Raw genomic sequence first — 17,703 nt, 5'->3', positions numbered from 1 at the left:
TATATTATATGCAGTCTATACTTTGGTCCACGAATATTTTATGATTATAAGAGTGTTTTGTATGAAGCCCGCTGGTCCCGCGCATTAACCTGATCAGTAGACTAAAGGCTACACGTCCACGATCAATGATGTATGTTCATTTTTGTGTAGTTTGTGTTTGTCTTTTCTAATTATGTTTGTCTGTAATTCCTTCTATTCTGTGTCTTTTAATGTCTCGAATGTCTTGTCTTTGGTTGGTTTTTCTTTGTTTCAGAAAAAGATTGTGGGGATGGCTCTGACGAAAAGAACTGTACAAAGTCTGCCGGTTAGTGCATAGGTCAACATGCACCATCCAGCCAGTTAGGGATATACCCGTGTCTTGTAGACTTTGAGAGAATCTGTACTCTACGAAACAGCAGAGTCCGAATCCTGGCTTCTAGCTGGATTTGGTCATCTGATGAGAAAATCCTTAGTTCTTTTTGTATATTGTAATAGTATTATTTGAAAGTGGCTTTCAGTTCTGTATTGTAGCTTTGAATACAGTTTCCTTAACACGGGTCCCACAGTTCTGCTGGTTCCTAATTTAACGGATTAGCTATGCAGCTTGATGCAGCCAATTAACATCCAGCTCTAATCATCATTAATGCAATGTCCATCCTGCAATTCATTCATTCAGTTATTAATTCATCTGATCGAACAAAGGTCAACCTTGTGCATTGATGGCCGTGGCGACTACAGTCTTCCACCTGATGCGGTCTTGTTGAAATGCAGCATAAGCCGCCCTCCATAGATCTATAATAGACTTTATGAATCCATGTGTCGATCCTGACGACTACCTGTTAAAGAGGTTGTTCATGGTTACAAATATTGCTCTGCTTTTCTTTCTAAAAGCAGTGTCACTCTTGTCTATGGGCTGTGTCTGGTATTGCAGCTTATTCCCTTTCAAGTAATCGGGGCTGACCTGCAATACCAGACATCGCCCAGGTACAAGAGTGGTGCTGTTTCTGTGGAATTTTTTTTTTTTACTTAAGAGTCAAAATCTTTATTCGTAAAAGGCCATCTTTTGAAATTGTCCTTCCAGTTGAGAGCGAGTACAGTATCATTTACTTGATAAAGTGAGATTAGGAACACATTTTATTACTGGGCTTGGTTTTATATTTACCAAAGTACAAGTGCTTTTGCATGTCATGAGCTTAGGTGCATATTGCTTTAGCAACTAAAGGGGTTTTACAGTATTAGAAAAAACATGGCTGCTTTCTTCTAAGAACAGCATGTCCATAGGTTGTGTGTGGTTTTGCAGCTCGGACCCATTCTCGTAAATGGAGCTCAGCTGCAATACCAGACACAACCCATGGACATGTGTGGCGCTGTTTCTGAGATGTTTTTCTAGTCCTATACAACTCCTTTAAATGAAACTGCCATGGATGGTTTAAACCATATGGACAAAAATAAACTTAAGGATGGCTGAGCAATATTTGAATGTTAAACAGATCTGGCAAAGCCATCTCACTTGTAGCCCGTTTTAGGCATATAATATAATTCTCCCTTTCAGATATGGTGCATGTAATGATCTATGCAGTTTCTGTGTTCTTTTTCCTAAATGTAGATATTAGAGCTTTTTGCCTATTCTTTGTTTGTTAGAGAAGGGGGGGATCAGCTTTGCATATTTAAATAACTTTTTTTTTTACCTGATCCTGATTCCCAATAGTGATCCTGTGTGTCTGTGTGTCATCCGGTCAGTGACTATGGTGTTTGAGAGTCCGCTATGCTTCAACTGATCACAACTCCTATGTAACTTTCACTACAGACATTGGTCTTTGTTTCTGTCTACTTTCTGCATTTTTTTTTGCCATTTTTGGGTTCTATAGAACAAGCAGAATGCAGTCTTATGAAACTGGATTAAATACCATTGTCTGATGACCTGTCTGAGCAACAGTAAGAAGGTAGACAGAGCCAGTAAAGTATTTTGTAGTAAAAGTCAATGGAGGGTCTATACAGTATATTCTTCTAAAGATAAAATACTTGGGCAGTGCTTTTAGCTCCGTGTTGGTCTTGAACTGGACTGTTATTTGTGCTTACTCTTTTCTTCCTGTAATCTTTAAATGAACATCTTGAGCTATCTACAGCTTTAACTTGCATTGTTTCCCCTGATCTGTTAGTCTAACGATTACCATGCCAAAGATGACTGTAATAATACATATTATCGACTGCTGCCATTTTTAGATGACCTCTGTTTTAGTGAATTCTGCGCAGGACTGCATATCATGTCTCTGGTGATCAATTTTGGTTAGTGATCATCCCATTTATAATTTTGCTCTTTATATTCAGACAATGACTGCGGAGACAACAGTGATGAGGACGGCTGCAGTCACTCCTGTTCTAGCACCCAGTTCAAATGTAATAGTGGCCGCTGCATCCCAGAGCACTGGACATGTGACGGGGACAATGACTGTGGGGACTACAGCGATGAGACGCATGCTAACTGCACTAACCAAGGTGAAAAGCTTACAATTTTTAATACAAATATTATATATGCACATGTGTACTATGACATGTATAGATAGGTACATACATACATAGGTACATACATACATACATACATCATGCAGTTAGATGTATTGTGAATTATCATCCTGGCCTGAATAGGATGTGTTACCTGTAATGGTTTTTGGTGTATTTTGGTGAATTTGTTGGGTTTTTAATCTGTTTAGCTTTAGCCATAGATAAACTGCTAAAAACTTGACATTTTGCACACAAATAATTTGTGCAACTTGCAACTAGCACAGTGGAAAAAAAGGATTTTATCATGTTTTAAAAAGAAAATTAAAATGTTATATTCTATTAACGATTTCTAATTCACTATTGTTTCAAATAGCTACTCGACCCCCTGGTGGTTGCCATACTGATGAGTTCCAGTGCCGGCTGGATGGCCTGTGCATTCCTAGCCGCTGGCGCTGTGATGGAGACACAGATTGCATGGATACAAGTGATGAGAAGAACTGCGATGGCGTGACACATGCTTGTGACCCCAATGTTAAGTTTGGCTGCAAGGACTCTGGTGAGGACAAGTAAATAGCAAGTAAACAGTTAGCAACAATGAGTTTTCAGTGCAAGTTACTGGTTTTAAAAAGGAATTGTCACCTTTCCTGACGTGTCTGTTTTTAGTAAATACTGTAATTGTATTCCCCATGAAACAACAATTCTGGAGCATCTTTTCTTAGATATTTATGTTGTTCTGTTCCTCTGTTATTACTACTAGAAATATATTAATAAATTGACAACTGGGTGTTACCATTCCAATTATTCAAGGGGTGTGTCCCTACACAGCCTCGCTCTGTCAGCACTGATTGGACAGTATCAAGCTGTGTAGGGACACACCCACAAATGGTAACACCCAGTTCTAAATTTATTCTTACGTTTCTAGGAGGAATAACAGAGGAACGGCACAAAATAGAGTTAAAAGATGCTCCTGAATGTTTGTTTATTTCAGGAGGAATATAAGTATTTACCATAACAGACATGTCAGGAGAGGCCACAGTTCCTCTTTAAGTAGTGTCCTTTAAAGGAATTACTGGACAGAAAGATGTCTCTCTACTGGAAAATAACCCTAACGTCTTGAAACACGGGTTGTCATCCAACTTTTCTAAACTCCAAATCAAATCTGGCAAATCCTGCAATAACACAGTTTCATCTAAGCCAGTTTGCCATTAAACCTGGAAAAGTTGCGGCCATACGGCTTGTGGTTATATTAGTTACCACCATGCTTTCTAAAAAACTAGATATAATGAGAGACCATTCAATAACAGTTTTTACAACTTTTCAAAAGATAAATACATTTTAATCTAATTTAGTATACGCTCCAATATTTAGGCATCTGTATACCTTTTAGTCCTTCTTAAAGAGGCTCTGTCACCAGATTTTGCAACCCCTATCTGCTATTGCAGCAGATCGGCGCTGCAATGTAGATTACAGTAACGTTTTTATTTTAAAAAAAACGAGCATTTTTGGCCAAGTTATGACCATTTTTGAAGTTATGCAAATGAGGCTTGCAAAAGTCCAAGTGGGCGTGTTTAAAGTAAAAGTCCAAGTGGGTGTGTATTATGTGCGTACATCGGGGCGTTTTTAATACTTTTACTAGCTGGGCGCTCTGATGAGAAGTATCATCCACTTCTCTTCAGAACGCCCAGCTTCTGGCAGTGCAGACACAGCGTGTTCTCGAGAGATCACGCTGTGACGTCACTCACAGGTCCTGCATCGTGTCAGACGAGCGAGGACACCGGCACCAGAGGCTTCAGTTGATTCTGCAGCAGCATCGGCGTTTGCAGGTAAGTCGATGTAGCTACTTACCTGCTGATGCTGCTGCAGAATCAACTGTAGCCTCTGGTGCCGGTGTCCTTGCTCGTCTGACACGATGCAGGACCTGTGAGTGACGTCACAGCGTGATCTCTCGAGAACACACTGTGTTTGCACTGCCAGAAGCTGGGCGTTCTGAAGAGAAGTGGATGATACTTCTCATCAGAGCGCCCAGCTAGTAAAAGTATTAAAAACGCCCCGATGTACGCACATAATACACGCCCACTTGGACTTTTACTTTTAAACACGCCCACTTGGACTTTTGCAAGCCTCATTTGCATAACTACAAAAATGGTCATAACTTGGCCAAAAATGCTCGTTTTTTAAAAATAAAAACGTTACTGTAATCTACATTGCAGCGCCTATCTGCTGCGAAAGCAGATAGGGGCTGCAAAATCTGGTGACAGAGCCTCTTTAAACTTCATCCATTGATTTCGCACACACACACACACACACACACACACACACACACACACACACACACACACACACACACACACACACACACACACATACATACATACATACATACATACATACATACACACATACACACTATTATTGTTCTATTATGTAAGGTAACCTGTGTATTGGGTTTGGTTTTCTTTAGCATTGGGCTTTAATTATATTTGACTGGTAAACAATCCCTTTCTGAGTCGGTTTCTAGCACTGATATTTCCTCTGTTACCACAGCAAGGTGCATTAGTAAAGCCTGGGTGTGTGATGGTGATACCGACTGTGAGGATCATTCTGATGAAGAGAACTGTGATATGCTTGTGTGTAAACCTCCATCTCACACATGTGCACATAACACCTCTATCTGTCTACCTCCTGAGAAGCTGTGTGATGGCATCAACGATTGTGGAGATGACTCCGATGAAGGAGAACTTTGTGGTAAGTTGGATTTCCTCCAGTTAGTCTTCCCATCTTTGCATATATTTTTTTTAATTAATTAACTTATGGGGTTTAGTTAAAAGTTGAACTCCACTTTGGCTCTTCTTTCCAGAATAGTGATTTCTGAATACGTTGTTGTTGGTTTTATTATTATTATTATTATATTTATATTTATTGGAATGGCTTCTGTTCGCCACAGTTCTACTACAGGGCTATTGGGGAAATTGCATTTCAGCAACATTTCCTGCCTGTCTGTCAACAGACTAGAGCCTTTTCTATGACCGTCTGTATTTTGGATCTTGTTATATACTGCAGTCCGTAGTCTGCTGATGGATTTTGAAGGAACCGGCAGGAAATTATAATTTCCCTTCTTCAATGGTTCAAGATGGTTCCAAGAAGAATGTTTCGAAATATCTACTTAAGCAATTCACTTATATATGCTAAAAAGTAGTATAAATACTGCAGTAGTTCTACGAGCTGTAAATATTCCCTGCATGTGTGGAACAATATGGTATGTGTTCTGTAACATTTCTAGAAAACAAAAAAGTTTGCAGGTTATGCCTATATTGAAGCAAGAGATGTCTCATACTGAACATGAATACTGGGGGGTAATTTCCACAGCATTATTTGTGTCGGGAGTGTACAAAGTGTTTACTGGAGATGCTTCAGTGTTACTCTACCATAAGGACGTCACCAGTACCACTGTTAAGCTCCGCAAGATGCTTATCATGGCAACAGAAAACTGTATGAGGAGGACATCCATGTTATTTTCAAGGCATCATTGGGTAATAGAAAGTGATCGATGCCCTTCCCGATGTACCTCCTCCTTTCAACTAGCCAGTGAAGGAAGTGCATGTCGTGTAATAGACCAGGGATGTTTTAAGACTCTTACTTGTGGTTGACACTGACAATGGTATGACTATTAATTACTTGAAATATTTGATTTCTTAAAAATTCTGCTTATTTCCATTGTACATAATCCCTAAAACGGGCTAGTCTTTAGTACTGAAGATGCAGAGTCTGTGCTGAAGACATGTCGGACAACTGAAATGATTTTGTCCCATACATGTCTCTCTTGAACAGATCAGTGCTCGTTGAACAACGGTGGATGTAGTCACAACTGTACTGTGGCCCCTGGAGAGGGTATTGTGTGCTCCTGTCCATTGGGAATGGAAACGGGTCCAGATAACAAGACGTGCCAAATCCAGAATAACTGTCCCAAGCATCTTGGATGCAGCCAGAGATGTGAGCAGGAGAAGTTTATTGTCAAGTGCTCTTGTTATGATGACTGGATCTTGGACCCTGACCACGGTACCTGCAAGAGTTTAGGTATGTATACATGGAAATTGGTAGGGGTCAGTCAATTTCCAAATAGTTATATGAATGCATTTGTTTTGTTTTTGTTAGGTTGTCTGCACACATTTCGGTCATATGTGAATTCTCTCTTGGAGTAGAGAAATTGGTGTTTCACGTGATCAGAAAGAATGAAATGAAAACCTTTTTAAGAACAAGACACAATATTAAAGTTTTTTTTGTTTCAGCTTAATACAGTTTATTCATAAAATAATGAAAATTTCTGCTGTTTTCTAATAATCTTTTTGAATCCATTCCTTATGGTTTTCAGGATCTCCGTTTGCTGTAATTGATTATGAATCTTCATCGTTTACTCCCAGGTGTGATTACATAGGCTCCCGGCTTGTTAAAGAGGCTCTGTCACCAGATTATAAATGCCCTATCTCCTACATAATCTGATCGGCGCTGTAATGTAGATAAGTGGTTTTTATTTTGAAAAACAATCATTTTTTAGCAAGTTATGAGCAATTTTAGATTTATGCTAATTAGTTTCTTAATGACCAACTGGGCGTGTTTTTACTTTTGGCCAAGTGAGCGTTGTACAGAGGAGTGTATGACACTGACCAATCAGTGACCAATCAGCGTCATACACTTCTCATTGTTCCAGCCCAGCTTCTTTCACTGCACAATCACACTGTAACAATGGGCTGGAACAATGAGAAGTGTATGACGCTGATTGGTCACTGATTGGTCAGCGTCATACACTCCTCTGTACAACGCTCACTTGGCCAAAAGTAAAAACACGCCCAGTTGGTCATTAAGAAACAAATTAGCACAAATCTAAAATTGCTCATAACTTGCTCAAAAATTATCGTGTTTCAAAATAAAAACCACTGCTGTTCTCTACATTACAGCGCCGATCAGATTATGTAGGAGATAGGGCATTTATAATGTGGTGACAGAGCCCCTTTAAAGACAGACAACTCTGATAACTTTATATGAATTGTTAAAAAACAGGCTGCTTTGGGATCCTTACATTTTCACCGATTTTTATGCTTGAGGTAAACAATGAAGGGCAATGATAGCAAACAGATCTTGAAAACCTTAAGGAATTGAAATACAAAGTATATTAGAAGGAGTTTAACAACTTTTGTGTGTAGAAAAGTCGCAGGGCCGCCCGGTCAGCCAAAGATGCGACAAATTTACTAGGAGGAGTGCGCTTCTTAATGAATTTCTCGAATCTTACTCCAGCGTGTTTCCTCTTAATACTGGCATATGAAATGCCAGTCTTAAATCCCCTAAATAATATTTGTTAAACCCATATTACCTCTACCAGTAAGAATTCATTTAAAGCCCCTACCTCCAAGATTTTTCCTATGACAAACACTTCAGGTTATCAATGTTAGTAATACCATACTGCATGTTTGGTCCGGTGCAATGATCAGTTCTCAAGTTTTGTAGGGAAAAATCGATTTTTGGCCAATATGTTAGGAGTCTTCTTGCATGGACCAGATCCTTTTCATTTCTCAGAAAATAGTTAAGAAACAGACTTTTTCTGTACAACTGGCACATTGGAAAATAGCGGGATCTGGGGACAGGTCGATTTCTGTATATATTGCTACAATAATATCCACGTATTTAATAGGGGCGATTCAACAAATTACAGATATTATCTTGCTTGGTAAATATTACATTTTGTAAAATTGTGTCTAAAAATGACAATGTTTCTTTAAAAAAATACAACTGCAGATAATACTATAACTGTGGCTGAGAATTTTTTTATTTAAAGGGGTTGTCCAGTTTCAGCAAATGAATGTTATTCTGGGTATAATTAGAATTATCAATCTCATTTCTGTATTAATTCCTCACAGTTTTCAAGCTTTCTGCTTCTTGTTGTAAAGTGGGAACAATCAGTGTTTGCTTCCAGTCGATATAATTGTGTCCATGGTCATGTGATGGACACACAGGTGCTGGGATCGTTAGTTGACACTGCTCCGATACACATACTGTAACGAGCCGCGCACCTGTGTGTCCATCACATGACCATGGACAGAATTGTATGCACTGGAAGCAAACAATGAATGTTCCTACTGAATCACAACAAGCAGAGATCTTGTAAACCATGAGGAATTCATACAGAAAGTATATTGGAAAATGTCTAAATTCTAATTATACACAAAATAACATTAATTTGCTGAAATGTAACAACCCCTTTAATGTGAAAGATAAAAAAAAATGCCTAACGGCAGCGGTTAGCTTTACATGGCGTTGACCCCATTTCAACAGTAAAATCTTTCTGGTTTTGTGGTGTTTTCCTTTGCCAAAGGCAGGGTGAGCAAATTGAATTTGTATTCATATCCTTCCTATTAATATTTAGCAGCATTTCCTGTTGTGTTTGTATTAAACAGTCCTAAGATTAAAATCTGGAGCATCGTTACTCTGGAAAATGCTTTTTCTATACATGTGGCATCTTTGTGTATCCCATGACCTGGGAGCCTTAGTCCTATCCAAATGAGTTCAGTGTGCTCCAGACGTGTGCCAAAGGAAACAGTGACCCAGCCATTCATCCAGCTCTTGTCGTCCTCAGAGAGGCGCAGTCAGCATATTAACAGACCCTTATAATAGCACCATTGTGCGAGCAACTGGGTGCCAAGACCAAGGTTTTTCTGTTTGCTCAGAAGATGTGCAGAGCATTTTCCTTTTGCATTGACTCTGTCACTGCCTGCGTAACTTTCAGTTATTCTAGGTTACCACTTTGTAATCTATGTGTTCGTTGTATTCCCTATCCAAATATTTGTGTCGATCTTAATATACATTTTAATGCGCTTCTTCTTCCTGTGCTCAGGAGTTGGAATCTCATTTGAATTATTTGAAGTTCCTCTCCCAGGGTGCCTCTAGGCATTGTATTGAGACTATTGCTTTTGGAAGATGGTCCAAGGAGCTGGAAATGTGCAGTTATGTTTTCAGCTGCTTTAAAAATACTGCGGGAAGCTATGCTGGCCAATATATATCTATCATGACCTTCTGCCACCTCTGATCGCTCATAACATAAATATTTTCGGTGGACCTCAGCTGCCCGTTGCCTACGTACAAGGGATGGCTGCCATGTTTATTTTCATGGGCAGGACTCTTAGCGCTTGATCATTAAATATCATTATCCCAAAATATGTTGTGCCGTTAAACGTAGTGAGAACGAATGATGAATGAGAGAATATTATATTGCACTTACGTGAAGTGGTCACATGTCCTTAGTGCAAAGTTCTTTATATTAATGTTTAAAAATTTTTTGTTTTTTTTAATCATCTTTTCCATCTACTTTGCTGAAGTTGAGCACATTAATGTATGGCACCTGGCCAATAACGGGACACCTGATATGAAACACGTGGCTGCGTTTATAGTCATATTGCGGGCATCTCATTTTTGGTAATGACATTAGAAATAATCTATTAACTTTTTTGTTTGCTCTTATTTTCTTTAGATCCCTTTAAACCATTCATCATATTTTCCAACCGCCATGAAATCCGCCGGATAGATCTGCATAAGGGAGATTACAGCGTCCTTGTGCCAGGATTAAGGAACACCATTGCCCTTGATTTCCACCTGAACCAGAGCACCCTCTACTGGACTGATGTGGTAGAGGACAAGATATATCGTGGGAAGTTGTCCGAAAGTGGTGGTAAGTGGTGCTTGGTCGATAAAATAAATGTTCGCTATTGCGGTTAGGGCAAATTTCAAAAATAAATTTCACAACTATGGGGAAAATGACACTGCTGGGATGCAACAAAAGGGCTTACATGTACATGATGAGAACATAGATTTACCTTTCTCTAAGTAACTAGTCCAACTTCACATGGAATACTATATATATATTTCCGGGTACCTGTCTTTAAAGAGGACCTGTGAGCTCTCTTGACATGTCTGTTTTAATAAATAATTGTATTCCCTAAGAAATAGATCTGGAACATCTTTTTTTAGTGGTGCCGTTCATCTGTTATTCCTCCTAGAAATTTATGAATACATTAACAAATGGGTGTTACCATTCCACTTGTCAAAGGGGCGGGTCTGTACAGTTTCACTCTGTCAGCCATGATTGGACAGTGTCAGTCCGTGTAGCGACACACCCCCAACTGGTAACACCCAGTTGTCAATGTATTTATACGTGTTGCTTTATGTGGTAATAACTCTGGAATGCTTTTACCTAGCTTTGACCATGCGGTAAAAACAACAACTTAACTTTATTCTGCGTCTCAGTACGATTACGGTGATACCAAATTTATATAGTTTATTTTTATATTTTACTACTTTTACAAAGAAAAGACTATTTGTTAAAAAAAAAAAAAATTGTTTTGTATCCCCACATTCTGAGAGCCAGAACTTTTTTTTTATTTTTGGTCGATTGAGCGGTATGAGGGCATATTTTTGGCGGGACGAGCTGTAGCTTTTATTGGTACCAGTTTATGGTACATACAACTTCTCAATCACTTTTTATTACATTTTTTTTTTAGAGCTAAGGTGACCTGCGATTTTGGCGGTTTAAATTATTTCTTATGGCATTCACCGTGCGCAATAAATTAAGTTTTACTTTATTCTGCAAATCTGTACGATTACAGCGATACCATATGTATATAGTTTTGTCTTGCAACGTTTGCACAATAAAATCCCATTTTTATAAAATAAATTTTTTGTGTTGCCATATTCTGAGAGCCATGCCTTTTTTTATTTTACAGACAAAAAAGCTGTGTAAGGACTTGTTTTTTGCGGGACGGGTTGTAGTTTTTATTGGTACCATTTTGGGGTAAATGCGACTTTTTGATGACTTTTTTTTATTTTTATTCTATATCTTGGGAGGGATGGTGACCAAAAAATATTTAGTTTTCCTTTTATTTTTTTTGGGGTGTTCACCATGTGGGAAAAATAAACATTTATAGTTTTTGTTTTTTTTAGAGATTGGGTCGTTATAAACGCGGTGATACCAAATATGTGTACTTCTTTCTTTTTTTTTTCTTTATAATAAGACTTTTGTAGGGAAATAAAGCAGTGTTTGTTTTTTACTTTTTTTTTTTACACTTCTTTTTTTTACCTGCAGCCCTGATCGCTGCAACAATACATTACACTACCTCAGGGGCATAACTAGGAAAGACTGGGCCCCATAGCAAACTCTTGACTGGGCCCCCCAGGTCCCTCAAGCAGCCCCACTTATAGATAGTGCCCCATGTAGAATGTTCCATACAGCCCCGCCTATAGACAATGTCACTCCCCATTTGTAGATAGCAACCCCCACCTCCCCCTTGTAGATAGTGCCATACAGCCCCCCTTTATATAGCGCTATACAGCTCCCACTGTATATAGTGCCACACAGCCCTGCTCCTCCCTTGTATATAGTGCCAAACAGCCCCCCCTTAGTAGATAGTGCCACACACAGCCCCCTGTAGATAGAGCCACAGCCCTCCCCCTTGTATATAGTGCCACACAGCTCCCCCATGTGTATAGTGCCACACAGCTCCCCCATGTGTATAGTGCCACACAGCTCCCCCATGTGTATAGTGCCACACAGCTCCCCCATGTGTATAGTGCCACACAGCTCCCCCATGTGTATAGTGCCACACAGCTCCCCCATGTGTATAGTGCCACACAGCTCCCCCATGTGTATAGTGCCACACAGCTCCCCCATGTGTATAGTGCCACACAGCTCCCCCATGTGTATAGTGCCACACAGCTCCCCCATGTGTATAGTGCCACACAGCTCCCCCATGTGTATAGTGCCACACAGCTCCCCCATGTGTATAGTGCCACACAGCTCCCCCATGTGTATAGTGCCACACAGCTCCCCCATGTGTATAGTGCCACACAGCTCCCCCATGTGTATAGTGCCACACAGCTCCCCCATGTGTATAGTGCCACACAGCTCCCCCTTGTGTATAGTGCCACACAGCTCCCCCTTGTGTATAGTGCCACACAGCTCCCCCTTGTGTATAGTGCCACACAGCCCCCCCCTTTTATATAGGGCCACACAGCCCACCCTTGTGTATAGTGCCTCACAGCCCCCCCTTGTATACAGTGCCACAAGGCGATTCAAGAAAGTCATATCAGCCAGGGGGATGTCAATCACACATGGAAAGTTGGGTTTGGAGGCAGGACTATGTGACTCTTCAGGATAGCGGCACCGCCCCATGAGCCTTTAATGAGTAATTAGCATATAGTGTGCGTTTTAAAAGTGGATTTTAAAGATTTTGCTGCATCTGAAAACAACATACATTTGGAAATAGTCCAGTCATGTATTACCGCATGGTGGAGGTTAAAGGGATTAAAACTACCTGACAGGTTCCCATGAAATATACAATGAATTGAGAACAATTTTATCTGCCCTGCAATTTTGTTATAAATATATCTTATATAATTATAGCTCCAGAACCAAGCTCATACATATATACAGTACCACAACCAAGCTCACACATATATACAGCACCAGAACCAAGCGCAGTACAAAAATACAGCACTAGAACCAATCTCATACATACATACAGCACCAGAACCAACCTCCGTACATAAATGCAGCACTAGAACAAAGCTCATACATGTATACAATACCAGAAGAAAGATCAGTACATAAATACAGCACCAGAACCAAGCTCAGTACATAAATACAGCACCAGAACAAAGCTCAGTACATATATACATCCCCAGAAAATTCTTACATATATACGGCACCAGAACAAAGCTCAGTACTTAAATACAGCATCAGAACCAAGATCAGTACATGTATACAGCCCCAGAACCAAGCTCAATACATATATACAACACTAGATCAAATACAGCTCAATTTAGTGCAACCCCTACTGTATAGGTTTGTACGGCGTAAAACTACAGCTCCCAGCATGGCCCGAACAATAGTAAGGATATGCTGGGAGATGCTGTTTCACAAAAAGAAATCAAAGCACCCATCATCTCGCTGCAGATCATACAGTGACTACAGTACTGTTTAGAGGCAGAATACACATTTACATTAAGTGATTCAGTGGTGACGTCTCAGATTCTAGTTCTTTTATTCTCCCTCTGGTCCAGACCTCTATGATGGACTTCTCCCGTCCACGACCCATTTCTGCAGTTTTATGCTCAGATGTCTTCAGCTACTCACTTTTAAAAAATTTCTGCACCTATAAACTAAGTTAAAATTCTCATCACCTCTAAATATAATAAAGCGCCATACACTGCACCTCTAACTATAATAGTACCATACACTGTGTCCCACACACACACCGTGCCCCCTGTAGATAGTGCCCCCATAGAGCCTCTGTAGATAGTGCCCTACATAGAAGCCCCTGTAGATAGTGCCCACATACAGCCTTCTGTAGATAGTGCCCACATATGGACTCCAGAGCTGCCAGGCAATAGTGCTAACCACTGAGCCACCGTGCTGCCCTATATATAGCTTCCCCTATAGATAGTTTTCCACGTCTAGCTCACCTCTGTACATAGTACCTCACATATAGCTCCCCCTGTATATAGTGTCCCATATATAGCCCACCCCTGTAGACAGTGCACTACATATAGCCCCCCTGTAGCTAGTGCTCCACTGGTAACCCACCCCTTTTTATATAGTGTCCCACATATAGCCCACCCCTATAGATAGTGCCCTGCAAATACCTCCCCTATAGATAGTGCTCTACATATAGACCACCCCTGTATATAGTGTCCCACATATAGCTCCACCTGTATATAGTGGCCCACATCCCCACATATAGACAACCCCATTTGGTGACCCACATATAGACCCCTCTGTATATAGTGCCCCCCTGTAGATAGAGCCCCCACTGTAGATAACGCCACTCAGTTTTAGTAGAAAAAAAATAAATTATATACTCACCCTGATCCCGTTCCCGCGCTGTCCGGTGGCAATGCAGATCTGCTCTCTTCTGAGCAGGTCTGCTGGAGCTGAACGATGCAAGCGGCGCGTCTTTGAAAGGCGCTGATTGGCAGGGCAGAATGACTTGCCCCGTCAATCAGCACCTTTCAAGCACAGAAGCGGCGTGATAATGTCATCGTGTCGCTAGCGTCGTTGAAAGGCACGGATTGATGGGGCAAGTCATTTTTCCCCGCCAATCAGCGTCATTGTAAGGCACTGAATGGTATCCAGCGCTGATGCATGTATTTGTACCTGCGTGCTATAGACACAGGTACAATTACTGCAAGAGGGGGTGACTGTTACTATCACCGGGGCCCCCTTTGGTGCTAGCGACGCCCCCGGGCATGAGAGGTTCTGTGTCACCCGGCCCATAAATGTTAGAGGCTCGGCAGTGTGGGCCCCGTAGTAGTGTCGCTACAGCTGTAGCAGCCATAATGGGCATATGGGGGGGTGTGTCGGCTAGCGGCACGAGCCACCTCAAGCCGCGGGCCCCGTAGCCGCAGCTACGGCTGCTACCGCGGTAGTTACACCACTGCACTACCTAGTAGTGTAATGTATTCCAACTGTCAGTGTGATGTCACAGTCACTTTGACAGCAAGCCTATGAGGACCAGCCAGAGGCTGGTCCTCAAAGGCTTCCATACACGGCAGACCCGGATGCCGTTGTCTGGCCTCCGGATGCCATCACAACCATCGGCAGCCCCCCACTATTGCATGGAGGCTGCCGATGTGCTACAAACCCCTTAAATGCGGCGATCGCAATCGATCGCCGCATTTAAAGAGGCTCTGTCACCAGATTATCAAATCCCTATCTCCTATTGCATGTGATCGGCGCTGCAATGTAGATAACAGTAACGTTTTTTTTTTTTTTAAACGATAATTTTTGGCCAAGTTATGAGCAATTTTATATTTATGCAAATGAGCCTTTCTAATGGACAACTGGGAGTGTGTTTTCTCTTATTTCCAACTGGGCGTGTATTGTGTTTGTAACATCTGGGCGTGTTTACTTGTTTTACTAGCTGGGCATTGTGAATAGAAGTGTTTGTCAGCATCATACACTTCTATTCACAACGCCCAGCTAGTAAAACAAGTAAACACGCCCAGATGTTACAAACACAATACTCGCCCAGTTGGAAATAAGAGAAAACACACTCCCAGTTGTCCATTAGAAAGGCTCATTTGCATAAATATAAAATTGCTCATAACTTGGCCAAAAATGATTGTTTAAAAAAAAAAAAAAAAGTGTTACTGTTATCTACATTGCAGCGCCGATCACATGCAATAGGAGATAGGGATTTGATAATCTGGTGACAGAGCCTCTTTAATTGGTTAATTGCCTAAATCAGTGGCCATGAGCCGCTGATTGGCAACAGTGAAGTGTCACTCCCGGTTCCCAATGCACGCTGACGCATCGGGAACAACTCAGTGACTTCCTGTCACTCTGACAGGAAGGCTATCCGGACCAGCTGGAGGCTAGTCCTGATGTGCTTCCGTCCATGGCAGACACAGAGGCCATTGTTTGGCCTTAGGTTGCCATGCCAACCATTGGCAAACCCCGCAATTTCATCGTGCGGTCTGCCGAGGTGCTAGAAAACCCTAAAATTCGGCGATTACAACCGATCGCTGCATTTAAGGGGTTATGCCTAAATCAGCAGCTAATGACCGCTGGCCGGCAAGAGTGGCGTGTCCGCTGTCGCCGACAGTGTGCACCAGGAACGACTCAGTAACTATACGTCCTCGTGCGGGAATTAACCTTGTGCGATGACGTATAGTTACTGAGTCGTAGGGGTTAAGGAATAACCGAGGAAAGGTACAACGTAGAGTTTTAAGAAAAGATGCTCCTGAACTGTTAGTTGCTGCGGAATACAAATGTTTATCATAACAGACCTGTCCGAAGTCTTTAATAAAGACCTAGTAGTATAGGAAATGGTTTAGAGGAATGTTACCGAAAGATTATCAAAATTCTTTATGTAGTTTGAACCCTCTACCAGAGGATGTTGTGACGGTTGATTTTATTCCCCTAAAGATGAGGACAATTGACAAAAACCTTTCCTGCCTCCGGATCAATGTTTCAATGTTGCAGGATAATAGGCTGAACTAAGTAACATGCTTCTGGTTTATCGAGATTATATTCTTTCTACATTGGCATCGTATTTTGTTTTAACGGTAATTTTTCAAAGGACTGAATAATCGACAGTATATATATATATATAAATGATAGATCAGTTGGGAGGTTTTACATACAGTACTTTTTTTTATTTTTATATATATACTCTCCGCTCTCAGCAGTGAAGCATGTGAGTCTGTTACCACAGTTCAACACCCAGCCTAGAGATTTGTCTGGTCTGGGTGGCACATCTTAATGATACCCTTTGTAGCCGGAAAACATTCATCATGATACAAGAGATAATTAGCATTCTGTGCTGCTGTTAATGCTAATTATAGTCTGATGGCAATTACAAAGAGAAGGGGAATGAGAAAACAAAATGCAAATTCCCTCTTAGTTGTATGTAACTAGGTCTGCTGCATAGACATTCACTATTATGGTGCTTCCTTATCCGAGCTAGACTGTTCCGAACGTGCTTTTGCGGCCGCAATTCCTACGAAAATCCACGTGAGAATTTCGGCCCCATTCATTCCTATGGGCCCATGCACACGACCGTGGTTTCCACGGTCCGTGCATGGCCCAGGAGCCTGGACCGCAGAAAAAATGGACATGTCTTATTACGGCCGTGTTCTGCGGTCCAGGCTCATAGGAAATAATGCACGCTTCCATGTGCACGGCCCGCGATTTGCGTACGGCTCGCGGCTGACACACCGCTGCCGGCCGACCCGAAAATCACGGCCGTGCACATGGCTAGTGTCGCGTGCATGAGGCCTTCGTGTCCTATTAGACTATATTTTTTCATGGCTGAATGAGGATTTAGCAAGCCGTTTGCGTTCGAAAGACGGTCTGTTACGCATGACAATAATTTCAGAAGATTTTCACTTTTCTGTTACTGCAATCGTTGCTTGTTCGCACACACCTCATCATTGAAATCCTCTTTCGCTTGGGTAGATGTGGCCGATCCACAGAAACCCAACGATTTATCGTTCGTTGTTCAATCGTTGCACGTTATTATACGTGGCGATCATGTTTTACATTCAAATGATTATACAAAAATGTGTATGATAATCGCTTCGTTTAATAGACCCTTTACTCATTAGGTTAATGGTTTGTATAGCTAGGGGCTTGAGGCCATCTCTACCATGTTGGATTATTTACACATCAAATTTGGGTCC

The 17,703-nt window shown here is 41.2% G+C and overlaps 1 protein-coding gene across 2 annotated transcripts in view; it reads left to right on the top strand.

The window, feature by feature from the left end:
• Positions 1 to 17,703, top strand: part of LRP1 (LDL receptor related protein 1) — a 291,539-nt gene that overhangs the window by 168,549 nt on the left and 105,287 nt on the right. For both annotated transcript variants that reach the window (XM_075852009.1, XM_075852008.1), the window contains exons 20-24: positions 2,308 to 2,475; positions 2,855 to 3,037; positions 5,026 to 5,226; positions 6,310 to 6,555; positions 9,998 to 10,195. In XM_075852009.1, the coding sequence (XP_075708124.1) occupies positions 2,308 to 2,475; positions 2,855 to 3,037; positions 5,026 to 5,226; positions 6,310 to 6,555; positions 9,998 to 10,195 (996 nt within the window). The remainder of the gene's footprint in view (positions 1 to 2,307; positions 2,476 to 2,854; positions 3,038 to 5,025; positions 5,227 to 6,309; positions 6,556 to 9,997; positions 10,196 to 17,703) is intronic.

This window comes from Rhinoderma darwinii, chromosome 2, assembly GCF_050947455.1.
Source record: "Rhinoderma darwinii isolate aRhiDar2 chromosome 2, aRhiDar2.hap1, whole genome shotgun sequence".
Classification (NCBI taxonomy): domain Eukaryota; kingdom Metazoa; phylum Chordata; class Amphibia; order Anura; family Rhinodermatidae; genus Rhinoderma; species Rhinoderma darwinii.
The sequence above is the reverse complement of the archived record's forward strand: the minus strand, read 5'-3'. Positions and strand labels throughout refer to the sequence as shown.